The sequence below is a fragment of the Cricetulus griseus genome, chromosome 4, assembly GCF_003668045.3.
Source record: "Cricetulus griseus strain 17A/GY chromosome 4, alternate assembly CriGri-PICRH-1.0, whole genome shotgun sequence".
Taxonomy (NCBI): domain Eukaryota; kingdom Metazoa; phylum Chordata; class Mammalia; order Rodentia; family Cricetidae; genus Cricetulus; species Cricetulus griseus.
In genome coordinates, this window is record NC_048597.1 from 133,879,501 (window position 1) to 133,897,015 (window position 17,515).

General features: G+C 50.5%; 1 protein-coding gene across 1 annotated transcript; it reads left to right on the forward strand.

Moving 5' to 3' along the window:
• The first annotated feature begins 5,455 nt into the window (after positions 1-5,455).
• Positions 5,456-17,373, forward strand: Icam1 (intercellular adhesion molecule 1). The gene is given in 7 exon segments (NM_001246690.1): positions 5,456-5,681; positions 8,527-8,787; positions 13,829-14,143; positions 14,507-14,788; positions 15,510-15,752; positions 15,850-16,098; positions 16,189-17,373. Coding segments are annotated over 7 exon segments (1,584 nt in total). The 5' UTR covers positions 5,456-5,614; the 3' UTR covers positions 16,356-17,373.
• Positions 17,374-17,515: the final 142 nt, after the last annotated feature.

The window sequence follows — 17,515 nt, forward strand, 5'->3', positions numbered from 1 at the left end:
TGTTGGTGTATGTACAGCCAGACAGCCTCAGTCACACCCTGTGGCTACCAGCCCTCTTCTGGCTGAAAATAACCCTGGGATGTGCGGCTTTGGAGCTTGTCCTGGAACTAGCTCTTGTAGACCAGGCTGGCCTCAAACTCACAGAGATCTGCCTGCCTCTACCTCCCGAGTGCTGGGATTAAAGGCATGCACCAACACTGCCCGCAATCTTAAGGATAGCCTGAGCTACATAGTAAGGCCAGGTAGGCATGGTGGTATACACCTGTCGTTCCAGTAGTTGAGGCAGAAGCAGAAGGGAAGGTTGGGAAAGTCACCCTTGGCTACATAGCTTGAAGCCAGCCTGAGCTGCCACAGACCCTATTTCAAAAACAATGCTGGGTAGTGACCTTAAATCCCAACACTCAAGAGGCAGAGGCAGTGAGTTCCAAGACATAGAGAAGCCCTGGCTTGAAACAGGAAAAACAAAACAAAAACCCAAACACTGAACAAGAGTGTTCCTATCGTGGACTCCTTCTCACCCTTGGGGGTTCTTTCTCATTATTCCGTAATAAACCTATGTTTCCTCTGCTCAGAAACAAAACAAAAAAGGTAAACACATCCTTAATCCTAGCACTCAGGAGTCAGAGGTATGCAAATCTCTGAGTTCAAGACCAATCTGATTTACAAGTGAGTTCCAGGTCAGCCAGGTTACAAAACACAAAAATTTTCCGGGCAGTGGTGGTGCATGCCTTTAATCCTAACACTTGGGAAGCAGAGACAGCCTGGTCTACAAAGGTCAGCCTGGTCTACAAAGCAAGTTCCAGGACAGCCAGAGCTGTTACACAGAGAAACCCTGTCTCAAACAACAGCAATAACCCGCCCCCCAGGTCCTATTGAACAAGCCACTGGAATAAGTTATAGGTGTGCTGACGTTCGCCCAGTGTGTGCTGGCCACTACTACATGTTTCTGTTCCTCTTGTTCCTCTTGTGCAGCTAGAGGCATGGAGTTGGGGAGCTCCATCCTAAGGGGACAGTTGTACCTAGACATACATGCAGTTCCAACCAACATCAGAACTTTAAGGAAGCAGTAAGACCACCAACACCCACTGGGTTAAAAAAAAAAAAAAAAAAAGCCAGAGGGCTGGAGAGATGTCTCAGCGGTTAAGAGTACAGGCTGTTCTTCCAGAGGTCCTGAGTTCAATTCCCAGCAACCACATGGTGGATCACAGCCATCTCTAAGGAGATCTGGTGTCTCTTCTGGTGTGCAGAGCATACATGCAGGCAGAACACTATATACATAATAAATAAATCTTTAAAAAAGCCAGAACCTGTCCCTCCACACTGATCCTCCGACAGCTCCAAGGGCAAAAGGCATCCTAAGAAAGTGATAGTGTATCTGGAATGTACTTTCAAGTCATTAGGACATAGCCAGGCAAGGTGAATGCACTTGGGAAGTTGAGGCAGGAGGACCAGGAGTTTAAGGTCACCCTGGGCTACATAGTAAGACTGAGTCTAGTCTGAGCTACATGAGACTTTGTCTCAAAAACCAAAACACCAGGGCTGGGCATGTGGCTCAGCTGGTAGAGTGCTCATCTACAACCTACAGCTAAGGGAAATGTTAGTAGGGTGTGGTGGCACATGCCTGCAATCCCAGCTTGTGTGTACTGGAGCAGAAGCTAGGGAGTTCCAGGCCAGCCTGGATACAGAGACCAAGAGCATATCTCAAAGTAAAGAAATAAAAACAGAGGCTGTTCGGGCTCCTGAAAGGAGGACAAGCCCATGTTGGGACGAGAGGGAAAGCAGGGCAGGCTGAGGGAGCTGCAAGTTGTCCCCACCAGAACTCACAGCAAATGAGGCTGGAAGCTTCAGAACATTCTTTAGTTTGTGTAAGACCATTTGGTACCAGGGAGGAAGCCATGCCCTTCCTGCAGACTGAGCACAGGCAGGGGAGGAGAACTGCAAAGGAATGTAATTCTGGAACATGCTGCACTGAGTGCCTGTTGCCTACCTCTCACTTTCCCATTCCCACCTCAGCAAATGGCCCGCCCAGGATCTCAGACCTGAACGCAAGCCTTAACAAGTCCGGTGGGTCTAGCCTGGGAATGGATCCAAGTCTAAGAGATGTCCAGTGGACTACCCAAGCAGGGTCTCATATATACCAGGTTAGCCTTTTTTTTTTTTTTTTTTTTTTCTTTTTTGAGACAGGTTTTCTCTGTGTAGCCTTGGCTGTCCTGGAACTCACTTGGTAGATCAGGCTGGCCTTGAAGTCATAGAAATCTGCCTGCCTCTGCCTCCTGAGTGCTGGGAGTAAAAGCATGCACCACCAACCCCCAGCTTTCTTTTTCTTTGTTTTTTTTTTCAAAATGAGTGCTCTGTATGCATTGCATCTGCTTGCCAGAAGAGGGCATCAGACCACACTGTAAATAGTTGTGAACCACCATGTTCACCATGCAGGGAATTGAACTCAAGAACTCTGGAAGAGCAGTCAGTGCTCTTAACCACCGAGTCTTCTCTCTCCATCTTTCCAGGCCCTCTTTTAATTAAAAAACAAAAACAAAAACAAAACAACTTTGTGTGGGACTGGAGAGATGGCTCAGGAGTTAAGAGCACTGACTGTTCTTCCAGAGATTCTGAGTTCAATTCCCAGCACCCACATGGTGGCTCACAACCATCTGTATGTAATGTGATCTGGTGCCCTCTTCTGGCATGCACTGTATACATGATAAATAAATTTTTAAAAAAATAAAATAAAAAAACTTTGTGTGTGTGCCACATGCATGTAGGTGTCTGTGGAAGCCAGAAGACAGCATGGGATCTGCTGGAGCTTGGATTACAAGCAATTGTGAGCCTCCAAAAGTACTGGGAGCCAAACCTAGTTCCTCTGGAAGAGAAGCAAGTGCTCCTGACCACTGGGTGGTCTCTCCACCCTGCTAATGTTTGGTCACCACACCAATTCTTTTTAACCATCAAAAACTATCCCTGGCTTTAGCTTTCCACTTTACCACTCGTCACAAAATAATACTCCACTTTTCTTTTTCTTTTTTAAATCTGGGCGGCTCCTACGTGTAGCCCAGGCTGGCCTTCAACATGTAGCAGAGGATAACCCTGAATTCCTGATCCTCCGTCCTCCATGTGGGCTTTGTGCTTGTTTATTTATTTTTGTTTTTCTTTTTCTTTCTTTCTGTTTTTTTTTTTTTTTTTTTTTTTTTTTTGTGTGTGTGTGTGTGTGTGTGTGTGTTTTGAAACATGGTTTCTTTGTGTAGCCCTGGCTGTCCTGGAACTAGCTCCATAGACCAGACTGGCCTCCCTGCCTCTGGGACTAAAGGTCTGTGCCTCCACACTTGGCCAGGGCTTTGTGCTTGTTAAACAGGCACTCTATGCTGTTGAGAAACCCTGTCTCAAAAAACCAACCCTCCCCCCCCAAAAAAAAAACCAGGTACCCTACTAACTAGCTACAGCCTCAGAAAGATTATTTTTAAATTATTTTGTTAAATTTATTTTATATGTGATTGCTTTGCCTGCATGTGTACCACATGTATGCTTGCTGCTTGACATGGTGCTGGTAACTGAACTTGGATCATCAACTGCTAAGGTATCTCGAGTGTGTGTGTGTGTGTGTGTGTGTGTGTGTGTGTGTGTGTGTGTGTCTGTGGTGCCCAGGGAGGCCAAAAGATAAAGAACTTCAGGTGGATCCCTAGTACTTGAGTTACAGATTGCTGTGAGCTGCCATATGGGTGATGGGAATTGAACCAGAGCACTTGCTTTTAACTGATAAACCATCTCTCAGCCTCCTTGATGGTTTTTGAAGACATCTGGTGTGGGGCTGGCGTGCACTCGCTGTGTAGCCCAGGCTGACCCCCACTTCCTGAGTACCGCTCTCACAGGCTGCCGAGCTTTTCTGTGGCAGTAGAGTTGTGTTTTGCGTGTCACTGCTCAGCTGAGCATCCCAGCAGGATTTTCCAATATTCAGCTCTGGGAACGATGGTGCCCTGCACAAAGTAGGCACCCACTTAAACAACTTTGCTCTTAGGGCTGCAAATGGGAACTTAGGGCGCTGGAGGCTCCCCACACATGAAGTAGGGACCAAAAGACTCAGTGACACCCTAAAAAGATCCACTCCGAGGGTTTTCCCAGACCCTCCTGTGGTCACCCTGCAACTCTGCCAAAGTCGTCCCGGGGCAGGGACTGATTGTCTCCTCCCCGACCCCCCAAGATCAAAAGATCCCCGTGGAAATTCCTTAGGAATGTCCAGGCTGGGGGCGTGGGTTGTGGAGTGTCCCAGGAGCTGCTGCTACCGGAGGAAGAGAGAAGGCTTCTCAACCTCTCCCTTCCGCATCTGCAGCACGACCTCCTGGCCCAGCACCGGTCTCCACGGCAACAGTGCGGGCGTCCCACAACAGGAAGCCTCGGGTGCCAAACCCCCTGGGTCAGAAGATCGGTGTTCGAGATCTCTCTCCGCCCGACCTTGGAGTTCAGGGTCTGCCTCAGTTTCCCTGAAGAAAGCAAAGGTTAAAATAACCAAGCCTGGTGAAGCACGAGGCAGGATCTGGAGTTCAAGGTCATCCCTAGCTACACAATGTTTGAGGCCAGCCTGGGCTACTTGATACCCAGTCTCCAGAAAAGAGAAGGAGTGGGGGTGAGATGGGAGGGGAAGAGGGAGAGACAGAAAGGAGGGGGTATGGGGGTGGGAGGGAGAGAGCGGGGGAGGAAGGAGGGGGACTCAAGGCGGGGGAGGGGCGGGGCGGGGGGGGGTGGGGGTGGGGGGCTAGGCCCCTCTCTGAGAGGTGCCTCTCTTGAGTTGCCCTCAGTTTCTTATCCAGCCTGAGAAAGGGTGGCGCAGGGCTCCACAGGGCCAGACAGACCTCTTCCTTCCTTCTTGGGGAGCTGTCAAGACGCCCCAGGGGTCAGAGTAGAAAGGGGAAGCGAGGCCGCGGGGGCGGGAGCACTCGTGGGTGGGAGGAGGGACGAAGGGACTGCATGACGCCTCTCTGGCAGGGCTCGCCCACGCCGGATCTGTCCGGGCCTGCTTGGACCGCTGCTCCAAAAATCTCTGGTGTCAACTGGGTGGGGTGCGAGCCTTGGGAGAGGGGCCCCTCTGAGCGGATGGCGCCCCGAATGATTCCAGGGAATTGTTGTGCTTGGCTAAGGCGTGTCGTGGGGGGCAAAGAGGCTTGTGGGAGCTGGGGTTCGAGGCTACCCCGCGAGGCGACGGCAGTCCCGAGGGCACAGGGCACCAGGCACCGGTTAACCAATTACCCTGCAGGCGTGACGTGACTCCAGAGGTCCTGAGCCCTCTGCTGAACTCACCCACCCTCTCCCGCACGCAGCCCGCCCCCATTGGCCATTGCTTCAGTCTGGAAATTCCTGGGCCACGGTGCCCAGCGAGGCAGGCCACCCCTCTAGGCCAGGGCACGATCTCCTTGCGGAAATACCGAAGTCCGCGTTCCGGAGGGGAAGGCGCTAGGTTTCCGGGAAAGCGGCCCCGCCAGCACCGCCCCTCGGCCCCCCGCGGCCGGCCGGCAACTATAAAGTCAGACGCGCTGCGCGCCGCCCGCGTCCCGTCCCGTCCGCGCCCGGTGCTCCGTGCCCCTTGCCCCGTGGGTGCTCGTGCTCCCTGCGCTCTGCTGGCCTTGCTATGGCTCCCACCCGCGCCAGGCCCACGCCACCCCTGCTCCTCGCCCTGGTGGCCGTTGTGATTCCAGGTGAGTCCGAGGTGGGGTCGCTTTTAGGGACAAGTTTCCGGACCCCAGGTGGACCCAGGCACGGGCCAGAGGAGCAGAGGATAGTTCTTAGGGGTCTGTTAACGGGAAGTGGGAGTGGAAACGAAGGGTTGAAAACCATCAGCCCCGAGTAGTTCAAATCCCGCGGATGGGCTGCAGAACACTGTCTGCCTGTCTGCCTGCCTGCCGCTCCCTCTCCCTCCCTTTCCCTCCCTCCCTCTCCCCTTCTCCCTCTCTCCCTTTCTCCCCCTCTCTTCCTCCCTCCCTCTCCATCTCTCTCTCCCTTCCTCCCTCTCTCTCCCCCCTCTCCTTCTCTCCCTCTCTCTCTCCCCCTTTCTCCCTCTCTTCCCTTCCCTTTTTGCCTGTTTTGAGGCACTTAGCCTAGACTGGACTTGAACTCTCATCCTCATGGTCCCCGCCCTTCTCCCTTCAGCCTGGGATCACCCGCTTGAGACACACTACTCCTCTATAAACGTATTCGTTTAGAACCTGGGACCCTGGCCTGTTCAATGGGAACAGTGGTCACAGCCATTGTCATGGGGCAGTCAGAATGTGCGGGGGGGGGGGGCGCAGATAGTAGGGGGACCAGCCCCTACCAAGCTGAGTCTTGAGGTCCGATTCCCTCCCCACAGATAGCCTGTTCCTCATCCTCACCCCTGGGGGAAGTCCAGGCTGCTCTGCACTGGGGAATTCCAGGGCTGGTGTGCTCAGGAGTCAGAGGCTGAGAAGTGAAGTGAGGTGGCTGAGGACTCCCCACAGGAGCCCTCCCTTGCTTGCGGGCAGCACCTGCTGTCCTCCAATGAGAGGAAGATTCCGAACTTGCTCAGCTGCTCATAGGAGGCTTCTGACCTCCTAGCTAGATCATGGGCCAGAGGAGCAGAGGAGTGCTGAGATTAAAAGTGTGCACCACCACACCTGGCATTAGGGACACATTTAAAAAAATAATTTATTCTTATTTTGAGTGCCTTGATGTTGTGCCTGCATGTATGTCTGTGTGAGGGTGTCAGATCTTGGAGTTACAGACAGTTGTTAGCTGCCATGTGGGTGCTGGGAATTGAACCCAGGTGCTCCTAGCCATTGAGCCATCTCTCCAGCCCTAGGGACACATTTGGGATGTGACCCACCCCTACCCACAGGATACTCTCATTTCCTTTCTTTCCTCTCTCCCACCGTCCACTCTGCCACCCTGCCTCAGGGCCTTTGCACTCTCTGTTCTTTCTGTCCGTCATTGGCTTCTTTTTTCCCTGTTCAGGCAATGTCTTCTTATCCTTCAGATCTCTGCTCAAATCTGTCTGTCACCAAAAAACTATATGCTATACCCTACTCTGTTTTGGTTTTACCAAAACTCTTATTACCAAACCACTATTAAAGCTGGGCAGTGGCACATGCCTTTGATTCCAGCACTCCAGAGGCAGAGGCAGAGGATCTCTGTGAGTGTGAGGTCAGCCTGGTCTACACAGGGAGTTCCAGGACAACCAGGGCTGCATAATGAGACCCTGTCAGAAAAAAAACAAACAGCTGGGCGTTGATGGTGCACACCTTAAATCCCAGCATTTGGGAGGCAGAGGCAGGTGGATCTCTGTGAGTTTGAGACCAGCCTGGTCTACAAGAGCAAGTTCCAGGACAGACTCCAAAGCCACAGAGAAACCCTGTCTGGAAAAACCAAAAAAGAAGAAAAACCAAAGCAAAAACAAAGTAACGACAAAAACCCAACAGCTAGTATCTGGGGCTGGCCTTAGTGGGCAGAGCCTTTGCTTAGCAGGTGTGGAACCCTGGGTCCCATCCCTAGCACTGTGTTAAAACTAAAACTGAGTGTGGTAGTGTGTCTGGCTGGAGAGTGGCTCAACAGTTAAGCAGTACCAGGGTTCTGATCCCAGGACCACATGGTAGCTCACAACGCCTATAACTCCAGTTCCCGAGGTTAAGATAGCCTTCTGATCTCTTCTGGCACCTGCATGCCTGCCTCTCTCTCTCTCTCTCTCTCTCTCTCTCTCTCTCTCTCTCTCTCTCTCTCTCTCTCTCTCTGCATGCATCATGCAATTCTCTCTGGCACCTGCATGCATGTCTCTCTCTCACACACACATACACACACACCCCACACACTCACACACACACTAAAATATGTGTTTATTTATTGGTTTTTCAAGACAGGGTTTCTCAGTGTAACAGTTCTGGCTGTCCTGGAACTCCATTTGTAGACCAGGATGGCCTTGAACTCACAGAGATCTGCCTGCCTCTGCCTTTCAAGTCCTGGGATTAAAGGCATACACCACCACCTTCCAGCAATAATATTTTTGTCTTGTTTTGTTTTTCCAGACAGGGTTTCTCTGTGGCTTTAGAGGCTGTCCTGGAACTTGCTGTGTAGACCAGGCTGGCCTCGAACTCAAAGAGATCCACCTGCCTCTGCCTCCCGAGTGCTGGGATTAAAGGCGTGCACCACCAACACTGGGCAATACATATTTTTTTAAAAGAAAGAAAAACACAGTACTTGGTGTTTGGGGAGGGCAATACTCTCAAACTCTATATCTAGTCCAGGATAATGTTCAACTCCTGATCCTCCTGCCTCTACCTCCTGAGTGTTGGAATGATAGATGTATGCCGCTATACTCATTTTATGGGGTGCTGAGGATGAAACTTGGGCTTCAGGCATGCTAGGCAGGTGCTCTGTCCACTATGCCCAGCACCCCCTCAACCCCTCTTGTGTACTCAAGCATGGCTGCCTCCTGCATCGAGAGCAACATCCTGCCTAGCTCAAGGCTGCGTGCCCAGCACCTAGCTCTGAAGTCACATGGCTGAACCGGCCTCTTATCTCTCCTTTCTGTTCCAGGGCCTGGTAGTGCTCAAGTATCCATCCACCCCAAAGAAGCCTTCCTGCCTCGGGGTGCATCCATGCAGGTGAACTGCTCTTCCTCCTGCAGCGAGAACCTCAGCCTGGGCTTGGAGACTCAGTGGCCCAAAGTAGAGCTGGATCATGGACACAATTGGAAGCTGTTTGAACTGAGTGACATTGGAGACGACAGCAAGCCACTGTGCTTTGAGAACTGTGGCCCTATCCAGTCCTCAGCCTCTGCCACCATTGTCTTGTACTGTAAGTGACAGGGCCAAGGGTGGGGTATAGGGAGACCCAAGGGGATATGGCAGCTGGGACCAGGAGCCAGCCTTGGAAAGTCCCACTGTCACTTAGAGATCTCTTTAAACTTTTGTCAGGAGGATGTACCACAGGAATTTAGAACATTCCAGAATGCCACCATCTGATGCCTGGATTGTTCTGTTTTGTTTACCCTTTTAACTGTACTCTATTTATTATTGCTTATTTCTAATGTTTTGGGTTTAAAAATAATGTATTTAAGCCAGGCAGTGGTGGTTGGTATAAAGGCTTTTAATTCCAGCACCCAGGAGGCAGATGCAGGCAGATCTCTGTGAAATCAAGGCCAGCCCGGTCTACAACGTAAGTTCCAGAATAGCCAGGGCTACACAGAGAAACCCTGTCTCAAAAAACAAAAGAAATGTATTTGTTATTTTATACAAATTGGTGTTTTGCCTTTATGTATGTCTGTGTTAGGGTGTCAGTGCCCAGGAACTTGAGTTACAGACAGTTGTGAGCTACCATGTGGTGCTGGGAATAGGACAGGTCCTCTGGAAGAGCAGTCAGTGTTCTTAACTGCTGAGCCTTCTCTCCAGCCACAGTCTTTTGTTTTTGTTGTTGTTTGTTTGCTTATTTGTTTTAAGACAGGGTCACACATAACTGAGAATGGCTTTGAACTGATCCACTTGCTGGGGGCTGGGATTATAGGTTTATACCCCTAGCTATTTTGCACAGTGTTGGGGATTGAACACAGGACTTAGTAGATTCAAGGCAAGGACTCTGCCCCTGAATTGTAGCCCACCCTTTGCCACATTTTTAAACAAGAGGCCCTAGATCTGATCCTTTTATTTATTCATTTATTTATTTCCTAAGACAGGGTTTCTCTGTGTAGCTCTGGAGCCTGTCCTGGAACTCACTCTGTAGACCAGGCTGGCCTTGAACTCACAGAGATCAGCCTGCCTCTGCCTCCTGAATGCTGGGATTAAAGGCCTGTGCCACCACTGTCCAGTGCACTTTGTAAGTTTTAGTTTATTTTTTAAAATTCTGCTGGGCAAGGTGGCACATGCCTGTAATCCTAGCTCCTGAAAGGCAGAGGCAGGAGGATCTTTGTGAGTTGAAGTCCAGCCTAGTCTACATAGTGAGTTCCAGACCATCCAGGCTACACAGTGAGACTGTGTGTGTATGCACAGGTGCCAAGGTCAGAGGACAACTTGCAGGGATCGTTTCTCTCCTTACACCAGGTAGCTCCCAGAGAACTGGAACTCAGGTTATCACAGTTGGTGGCAGTGCCTTCATTCTCTGAACCCTCTTGCCTGCCCTGCTGTTAATTTATTTTTAGATTTTTTTTTAATTTGTGTGTATGAACATTTAGGGCTGCATGTATGAATGTACCGACATGTGGAGGACAGAAAAATGAATTAAAACCTCAGGAACTGGAGTTACAGGTGGTTGTGAGACATCTCGCAGGTGCTGGGAACCAAACCGCAGTCCTCTACAGTAAGCAGCTGTCTCTTCAACCCCCATATTTATTTATTTATTTTGCTTTTTGAGACAGTTTCTTTATGTTTATTTTATTTTTTTTAAGGTTAACTGGCTTTGACACCGAGCAGTGGTGGCACACATCTTTAATCCCAGCACTTGGGCGGTAGAGGCAGGTGGATCTTTCTGAGTTCAAGGCCAACCTGGTCTACAAGAGATAGTTCCAGGACAGGCTCCAAAGCTACACAGGGAAACCCTGTCTCGTAAAACAAAACAAAACAAAAAACTGGCTTTGACATCTTGTACTTATTTTTTTAGTCTTTTTAAAATTTATTTATTTATTTTTATCTTATGTGCATTGGTGTTTTATCTGCATGTGTGTGTGAGGATATTGGATCTCCTAGAACTGTTTTTTTGTTTGTTTGTTTGTTTTGTTGAGACAGGGTTTCTCTGTGTAGCTTTGGATGGAGTCTTTCCTGGAACTTGCTCTTGTAGACCAGGCTGGTCTCAAACTCACAGAGATCCATCTGCCACTGCCTCCCGAGTGCTGGGAAGAAAGGCATGCACCACCACCGCTCGGCTAGAACTGGGGTTACAGACAGTTGTGAGCTGCTATGTGGGTGCTGGGAATTGAACCTGGATCCTCTGGAAGAGCAGTCAGTGCTCTTAACCACTAAGCCCATTTCTGCAAGCATCCAGCATCTTGCTCTTCATGTATCTGCCTTCCAAGCACCAAGACCATAGGTGTGTGCTTCCAAGCCTGGGTTGAACATCAGTTCTTTTTTATTTTTCTTTCTTTTTATTTTATTTATTTATTTATTTATTTATTTATTTATTTATTTATTTGGTTTTTCGAGACAGGGTTTCTCTGTGGCTTTGGAAGCTCACTCTTGTAGACCAGGCTGTGTCTGCCTCCCGAGTGCTGGGATGAAAGGTGTGTGCCACCACTGCCCTGCACATCAGTTCTTTACAAACGATATATATGTGTCCTGTGACCTCCACAGTCTTGGAAATCCTTGATGCATGGACCTTTCCCACAGGGAATGGGTCAGGCTCTAGGGTTGTTCTGTCCCTTTGGGTTGAGGATAGAGTCATCAGGGCTTGGCACTTGGTCAGGTATGCATTTTGCCACTGAGGTCTACCCCCAATCTGCAGTGCAGCTGTATTTAAAGGTCAAACATTTACAAACCACTCAAAGATAGTGGACCAGAGAGATGGCAAGATAAAGTTTGGTTTGGACATACCGTGGAATGGTATTCGACTGTATAAAAGCAAGCAGAAGCAGAAGCACTGAGGAATGTTATACCTCAGAAGGAAAAGGGTGCTGAGGAGAATTGCTGTGACAGTGTCCTGTATTCAGGAGCAGTGTGGGTAGAATGAGGGAGGCTACATTTGCACATGGAACCCAGGGCTTCACCTGCTGGGCTGGCACTAACCACCAACCCACCCACCTCCCGGCTTCTCTGGGTTTTCTAGGCAGGGGTTCTTCCCTGGAACTATGCCTCTACCCCCTAACTGGGGAATTCCAGGCAGAGGCTCTACCCAGCTGGCTTTAGCTTTGGAATTGGCACCGAGGAACTGGGTAGCCATTGGGCACTTGGCATCTTGGTTTATTTGTTCACTGTGTCGGCTCTCCTCAGATTGTTCTGATACAGGGAAGCCTAATGGCAGCCAATGTTACTGGTGTCAGGATAAAAGCCTTATGTGGTTTGGAGGATGTGGGCTTATGTGCCACTGCTGCCCTGGAGGGAGGGAAGTCCCCAGGCATTCCTGGTGGCCTTAGGAAGTGCCTCTGAAGACCTTTTCCAGGGTACCTGATCTTGGGAGCCCAGGCTATGGCTGGAACTCTGTCTTTGCTGCATTTCTGCATCTGACACTTTGGCTGTTCAGCTGTGCCTTAATTTCTACCCTATGAACACAATGAACCTGAGCCAGGTGTGGTGGTTGCAAGTCTTTAATCCCAGTGCTTGGGAGGCAGAGTTCAAGGCCAGCCTGTTCTACATAGTGATTTCCAGGTCAGCAGGGGTAGGGAGGGCACAAAAACAACAACCAAAAATCCTACTGGGGTGCCAGGCAGTGGTGGCACACACCTTTAATCCCAGCAGGTGGGAGGCAGAGGCGTTGGATCTTTGTGAGTTTGAGACCAGCCTGGTCTACAAGAGCTAGTTCCAGGACAGCCTCCAAAGCCACAGAGGAACCCTGTCTCGAAAAACCAAAAGGCAAAACAAAACAAAAAACCCCAACTGGGGGGGGTGCTCCAGGCAGAAGGGACAGACCAGAGCAAGACTGGAATTTCCTACTGGAAGACAGAAGGCTGCACATGGTGACTCAGGTGCTAACATTTTCTCCCTTTGGAGTCAAGGAGCCATGAAGGGTATGGAATAGTCCCCAGATCTGGGTAACAGAAAGCTGGATTACCAGACGCTGGACAGCAATTGGCACCCAGCCATAGCCCGTCTGCACTTGCTGTTTGTGATTGCAGCATCCAAGATGGGAAGGGCAGACAAATATTTGAAGAATGGAGCAACCAGGACTTGGTGAGAGACTGCAGCTCAGAGTCAAGAAGGACGATGAAGAACCATGCCCTCCCCCATGGGCCTGTGTTTTAAGACAGGGAGGCAGCTCTGCAGCTGTTTGGGGACTTAGGTTTGAAAGGACCTCAAATTAGACAAGTTGTATTTTTTCCTTTCTTTTATTTTTTATGAGCATTGGTGCTTGTCTGCATTTATGTCCTTGTAAGGGTGTGGGGTACCCTGAAACTGAAGTTACAGACAGCTGTGAGTGGGTGCTGGGAATTGAACCCAGGTCCTCTGGAAGAACAGCTAGTGCTCTTTTAACTGCAGAGCCATCTCTCCAGTCTCAAGTTGTATTTTTTTTAACTTTTATTTATTTTGCATGTGAATGGGGTGGCACAGTATGTGTGTGGATGTCAGATGTTAACTTTTACAAAAAGATTCATTATTTTATCTGTGTGTCTACCCGGTGCCTGAGAAGGTCAGAAGAGGGCGCCAGATTCCATGGGATTGTGAGCCACAAAGTAGATGCTTTGTCCTCTGTGGAGTTGATTCTTTTTATTCAACTTTACATGGGATCCAGGGATTGGACTCAAGGATTCAAGCTTATGTGGCAAACACTTTTACCCACTGGGCCGTATCACTGACCCATTTTCATTTAAATTAATCATATTTTATTTGTGGGACTGGGGAATGGAATCCAGGGACTTTCTCCTGGTAGACAAGGCCTCTAAGACTGGGCTACCACCCCCTCTTTCCTGAGGGGTCAGATCAACCTTTAACACACCCAGGAGCTTAGAATTCTACTTATTTGCCCAGTGTTCTGCTGATAGAATTTGGAATTTATTTCCATCTCTCATATATTGCTCTGGGAATGGTTGTGGTCCCTGTGCAAACACTCCTGGCCTCCTCCCTAGCATTCCCCAAAGCTTCTGCATTCCTGGCTGCTTAGGTGGTGGGGTGTGTTTTGGTGAGACTGAGGGTATCAGAGAGGTGTGGTCTGTCTGCAGGGGTCCTATTTACAGGATCCCCAACCCCCTGTCTTCCTGCAGCATTCCCGGAGCGAGTGGAGCTGGACCGTCTGCCCACCTGGCAACCTGTGGGCAAGAACCTCACCCTGCGCTGCCTGGTGGATGGTGGGACACCACGGAGCCAACTCTCCGTCAAGCTGCTCCGAGGTGGGGAGGTGCTGCACCAGGAGCCAGTGGGTGTGGACTCCAGGAACCCCAAGGAGGTCACAGTCACGGTGCTGGCAAGCAGAGATGACCACGGAGCCAATTTCTCATGTCGCACAGAACTGGACCTCAGGCCACAAGGGCTAGCACTGTTCCCGAATGTCTCTGTGATTAGGCAGCTCTGGACTTTTGGTGAGGCACTAGGAACCAAGGTAGTCCTACATACCTTGGGAATGTATGCAGGTGAGGGTGGGATTTTGGGACGAAGCTGACCCCTGTAATGGGGGCGAGGTGCTGAGAAAATGGTCATCTTGGTAGTGGAAGTTTTGGGACCGGTGAGATGGCTCGTTGGGTAAAGGGCTTGCATCCAAGCTAGATGATGTGAGTTCAATTTCCAACTTCCAAAGGAGTAAACTGACTCCTGAAAGTTGTCCTTTGACCTTCACAAGTGAGTCTTGTACACGTATACACAGAAAATACATTAAATGAATAGAAAGAAAAAAAGGGGTTTGTGGGTGGCCATTGCTCTTACTCATGCCTGCCTTCTCTCTTAAGACCTTCCTGTGACCGAGCCGAAGCTTGACACCCCAGACCTCCTGGAGGTGGGCACGGTGCAGAAAGTGATGTGCTCCCTCGGAGGCCTGTTTCCTGCCGCTGAAGCCCGGATAACTCTGGAGCTGGGAGGCCACACACTGACCTCCAAGAGCACAAACCACAGAGACTTGGTGTCAGCCACCGCCTTGGTGACTGCGGAGATGGAGGGAACTCAGCAGCTGCGCTGTGTCTTGGAGCTGGCAGACCAGATCCTGAAGGCAGAGAGGACTTTGAGCATCTACAGTAAGAAGGGGCGGGGCCTGGTTCAGAGATCGATGAAGACTTGATTGATACCAAGGAAGGGTATTAAAAGGGTAGGGCCGGGGCTGGAGAGATGGCTCAGAGGTTAAGAGCACTGAGTGCTCTTCCAGTGGTCCTGAGTTCAATTCCCAGCAACCACATGGTGGCTCACAACCATCCCTTATGAGATCTGGTGCCCTCTTCTGGTGTGCAGATATACATGGAAGCAGAATGTTGTATACATAATAAATAAATAAAATCTTAAAAAAAAAAAAGGGTAGGGCCCAGTGCAGGGAGGGACCCAGTATAGGGGAACAGGGGTGGGCTTCAGGGGGCCGTGGCCTACTGTGGGGTAGCCCATGCAGGAGTCAGGACTGGCACCAGGGGCACGACTAATGCCAGTGAAGGCACTTTCACGAGGAAGAAGTGCGGCAGGGAGTAGTGACAAATGCTTTTAATCCCAGCGCAGGGGTGGAAGAGGCCGCTGGGATTCTTATGAGTTCGAGGCCAGCCAGAGCTACACAGTGAAACCCTGTCTCAAAAAAAAAACAACAAAAATACGCTAGGCTTTCCTAAAGGAGGAGCCCACTCCAGGGATGGCCAATGCTGGAGGTTGGGGCTGACACTGGAGGGAACCTTGGAATCAGGCCCACCCACATTTAAAGCTGAGCCATCAAGGGCGGGGCTTGCACTGGGAGGGGCTTACGGTGTGTACCGCCCACAGATTTTTCAGCTCCGGTCCTGACCCTGAGCCAGCAAGAGGTCTCAGAAGGGAGCCAGGTGACTGTGAAGTGTGAAGCTCAAGGAGGGGCCCAGGTGCGGCTGAGTGGTGCTCCGCCCGGGCAGGTCCAGTTCACGCTGAATGCCAGCTCTGAGGATCACGAGCGAATCTTCACTTGCTCTGCGGCCCTGAGGGTGGCTGGGCAGGAGCTGTTAAAAAATCAGACCCTGAAACTCCACGTGCTGTGTGAGTGGGGCTGCGGGGTGGTGATCGTGGTCCCCTAAAGACCCAGGTGCCCTCTGAACCCTCCCTGATCTGTGTCCTCACACTATCATTTCTCCAGATGGGCCCCGGCTGGATGAGAACGACTGCCCGGGGAACTGGACCTGGCCCGAGGGGTCTCAGCAGAATCTGAGTTGCCAGGCTTTTGGGAACCCACCCCCCAAGCTAACCTGCAGCCGGAAAACAGATGGAGCCCTGCTGCCCATCGGGGAAGTGAAGACTGTCACATGGGCCATGAACGGTACCTACGTGTGCCATGCCGTGAGCTCCCATGGAAATATCACCAGGGAAGTGTTCCTGAAAGTGCTTCGTGAGTGCCCCAGGGTATAGGGCAGGGTGACTGGTGGGCAGGGTGCCAGGTCCTCATTCTTACCATCCCCTTCTGTCTCTACCCCACCAGCAAAATCTCCGATATGGCCCATCATCATCATTGTGGTAATACTGGCTACTGTGGTCTTTGTGGGGGTCCTGACCATTTACATTTATAACCGCCAGAGAAAGATCAGGATATACAAGCTACAGAGGGCCCAGGAAGAGGCCATGAAACTCAAGGTCCCGCCTCACTGAGCCACAAGAACACCAACACCTCCCTGGGCGTCCCCTGCGGGCAGCAGCTAGTGCTGCTTTTGAACAGAAAGGTAGACAAACAGTGTTTACCCTCACCACCTCAGGCTGTGACAAGACAAGATGTGGCCTGGGGATGCACCCAATCAGACCTCCTTGGCCTCACACTTGTGGCCTCAGGACTGTGAGGAGAGGACCTGACAAGATCAAGGGTGTGTTTCTGTGAACTGGACACACCCACAGCCTGTGGGCCTCCAGTCAGGAAATGCTGACCTCATTACCTATTGCCCATGCTGGAGCCTCTGCCTAAGGAGGAGTGATATCCAATAGATACAAGCAAAAGTTGGAACACAAGAGTATACTTCCTCTGACTCAGGAACGCTGGGACATTGTCCCCAACTCTTCATGATGATGTATTTATTAAAGTTTTACCTGGAGGTTGGGGATGTAGCTCAGTGGTAGAGCCCTTAGCAAGGCCCTGGGGTTGGTCCTCAGCTCCAAAAAGAGAAAAAAAGTTTTACCTGCTATTTATTGAGTACCTTGATACTAGAGCAGCAAGCAGGTTCTTGTCAGGATAGTGTTGCAGGGACTGTATATACAACAGAGCCCGGAGAGAGGTTCACATAGGGCTAGGGGTGCCTCTGTTGGTCAGGATGCTTTTCCCAAAAGAGCCATCACAAGAATACTAAGTGATCTAACAGTGGCTCCCTGCTCGTAGGCCTCTCTTGGAGTCCTGACTCCAGCACCATCAGGAGTAACCACTTCCCCACCTACATACATTCCTACCTTTGCTCCCCGTGTCAACCACCATACCCAAATATGGATGCCCACCCTTGGCAGCTAAACAGGGGAGTCTCATGCTCATGAAATCGTGGTCAATCCCTGCCTGGTTCCACCTCAAACAAAGCCTGCAAGAAGATGCTGCAACTACTTAGGAGGGTCCTGCAAGCTGGGGGGTGGGGGGTACAACACTCCCAGCTCAGAAGACTTTCATTTGAGTCAATAAAGTGTTATGTTCTCAGCCTCCTGTGAGTTTGAGGATAGGCATCACATCAGTGAGCCCTATTCCTGACTCCCCTGCTTCCTTGAAGGGCTGCCGTTATCCTAACCCTGAGTCTGCAAACTAATTCTTGTTTTTTTTTTTTTTTTTTTTTTTTTGTTTT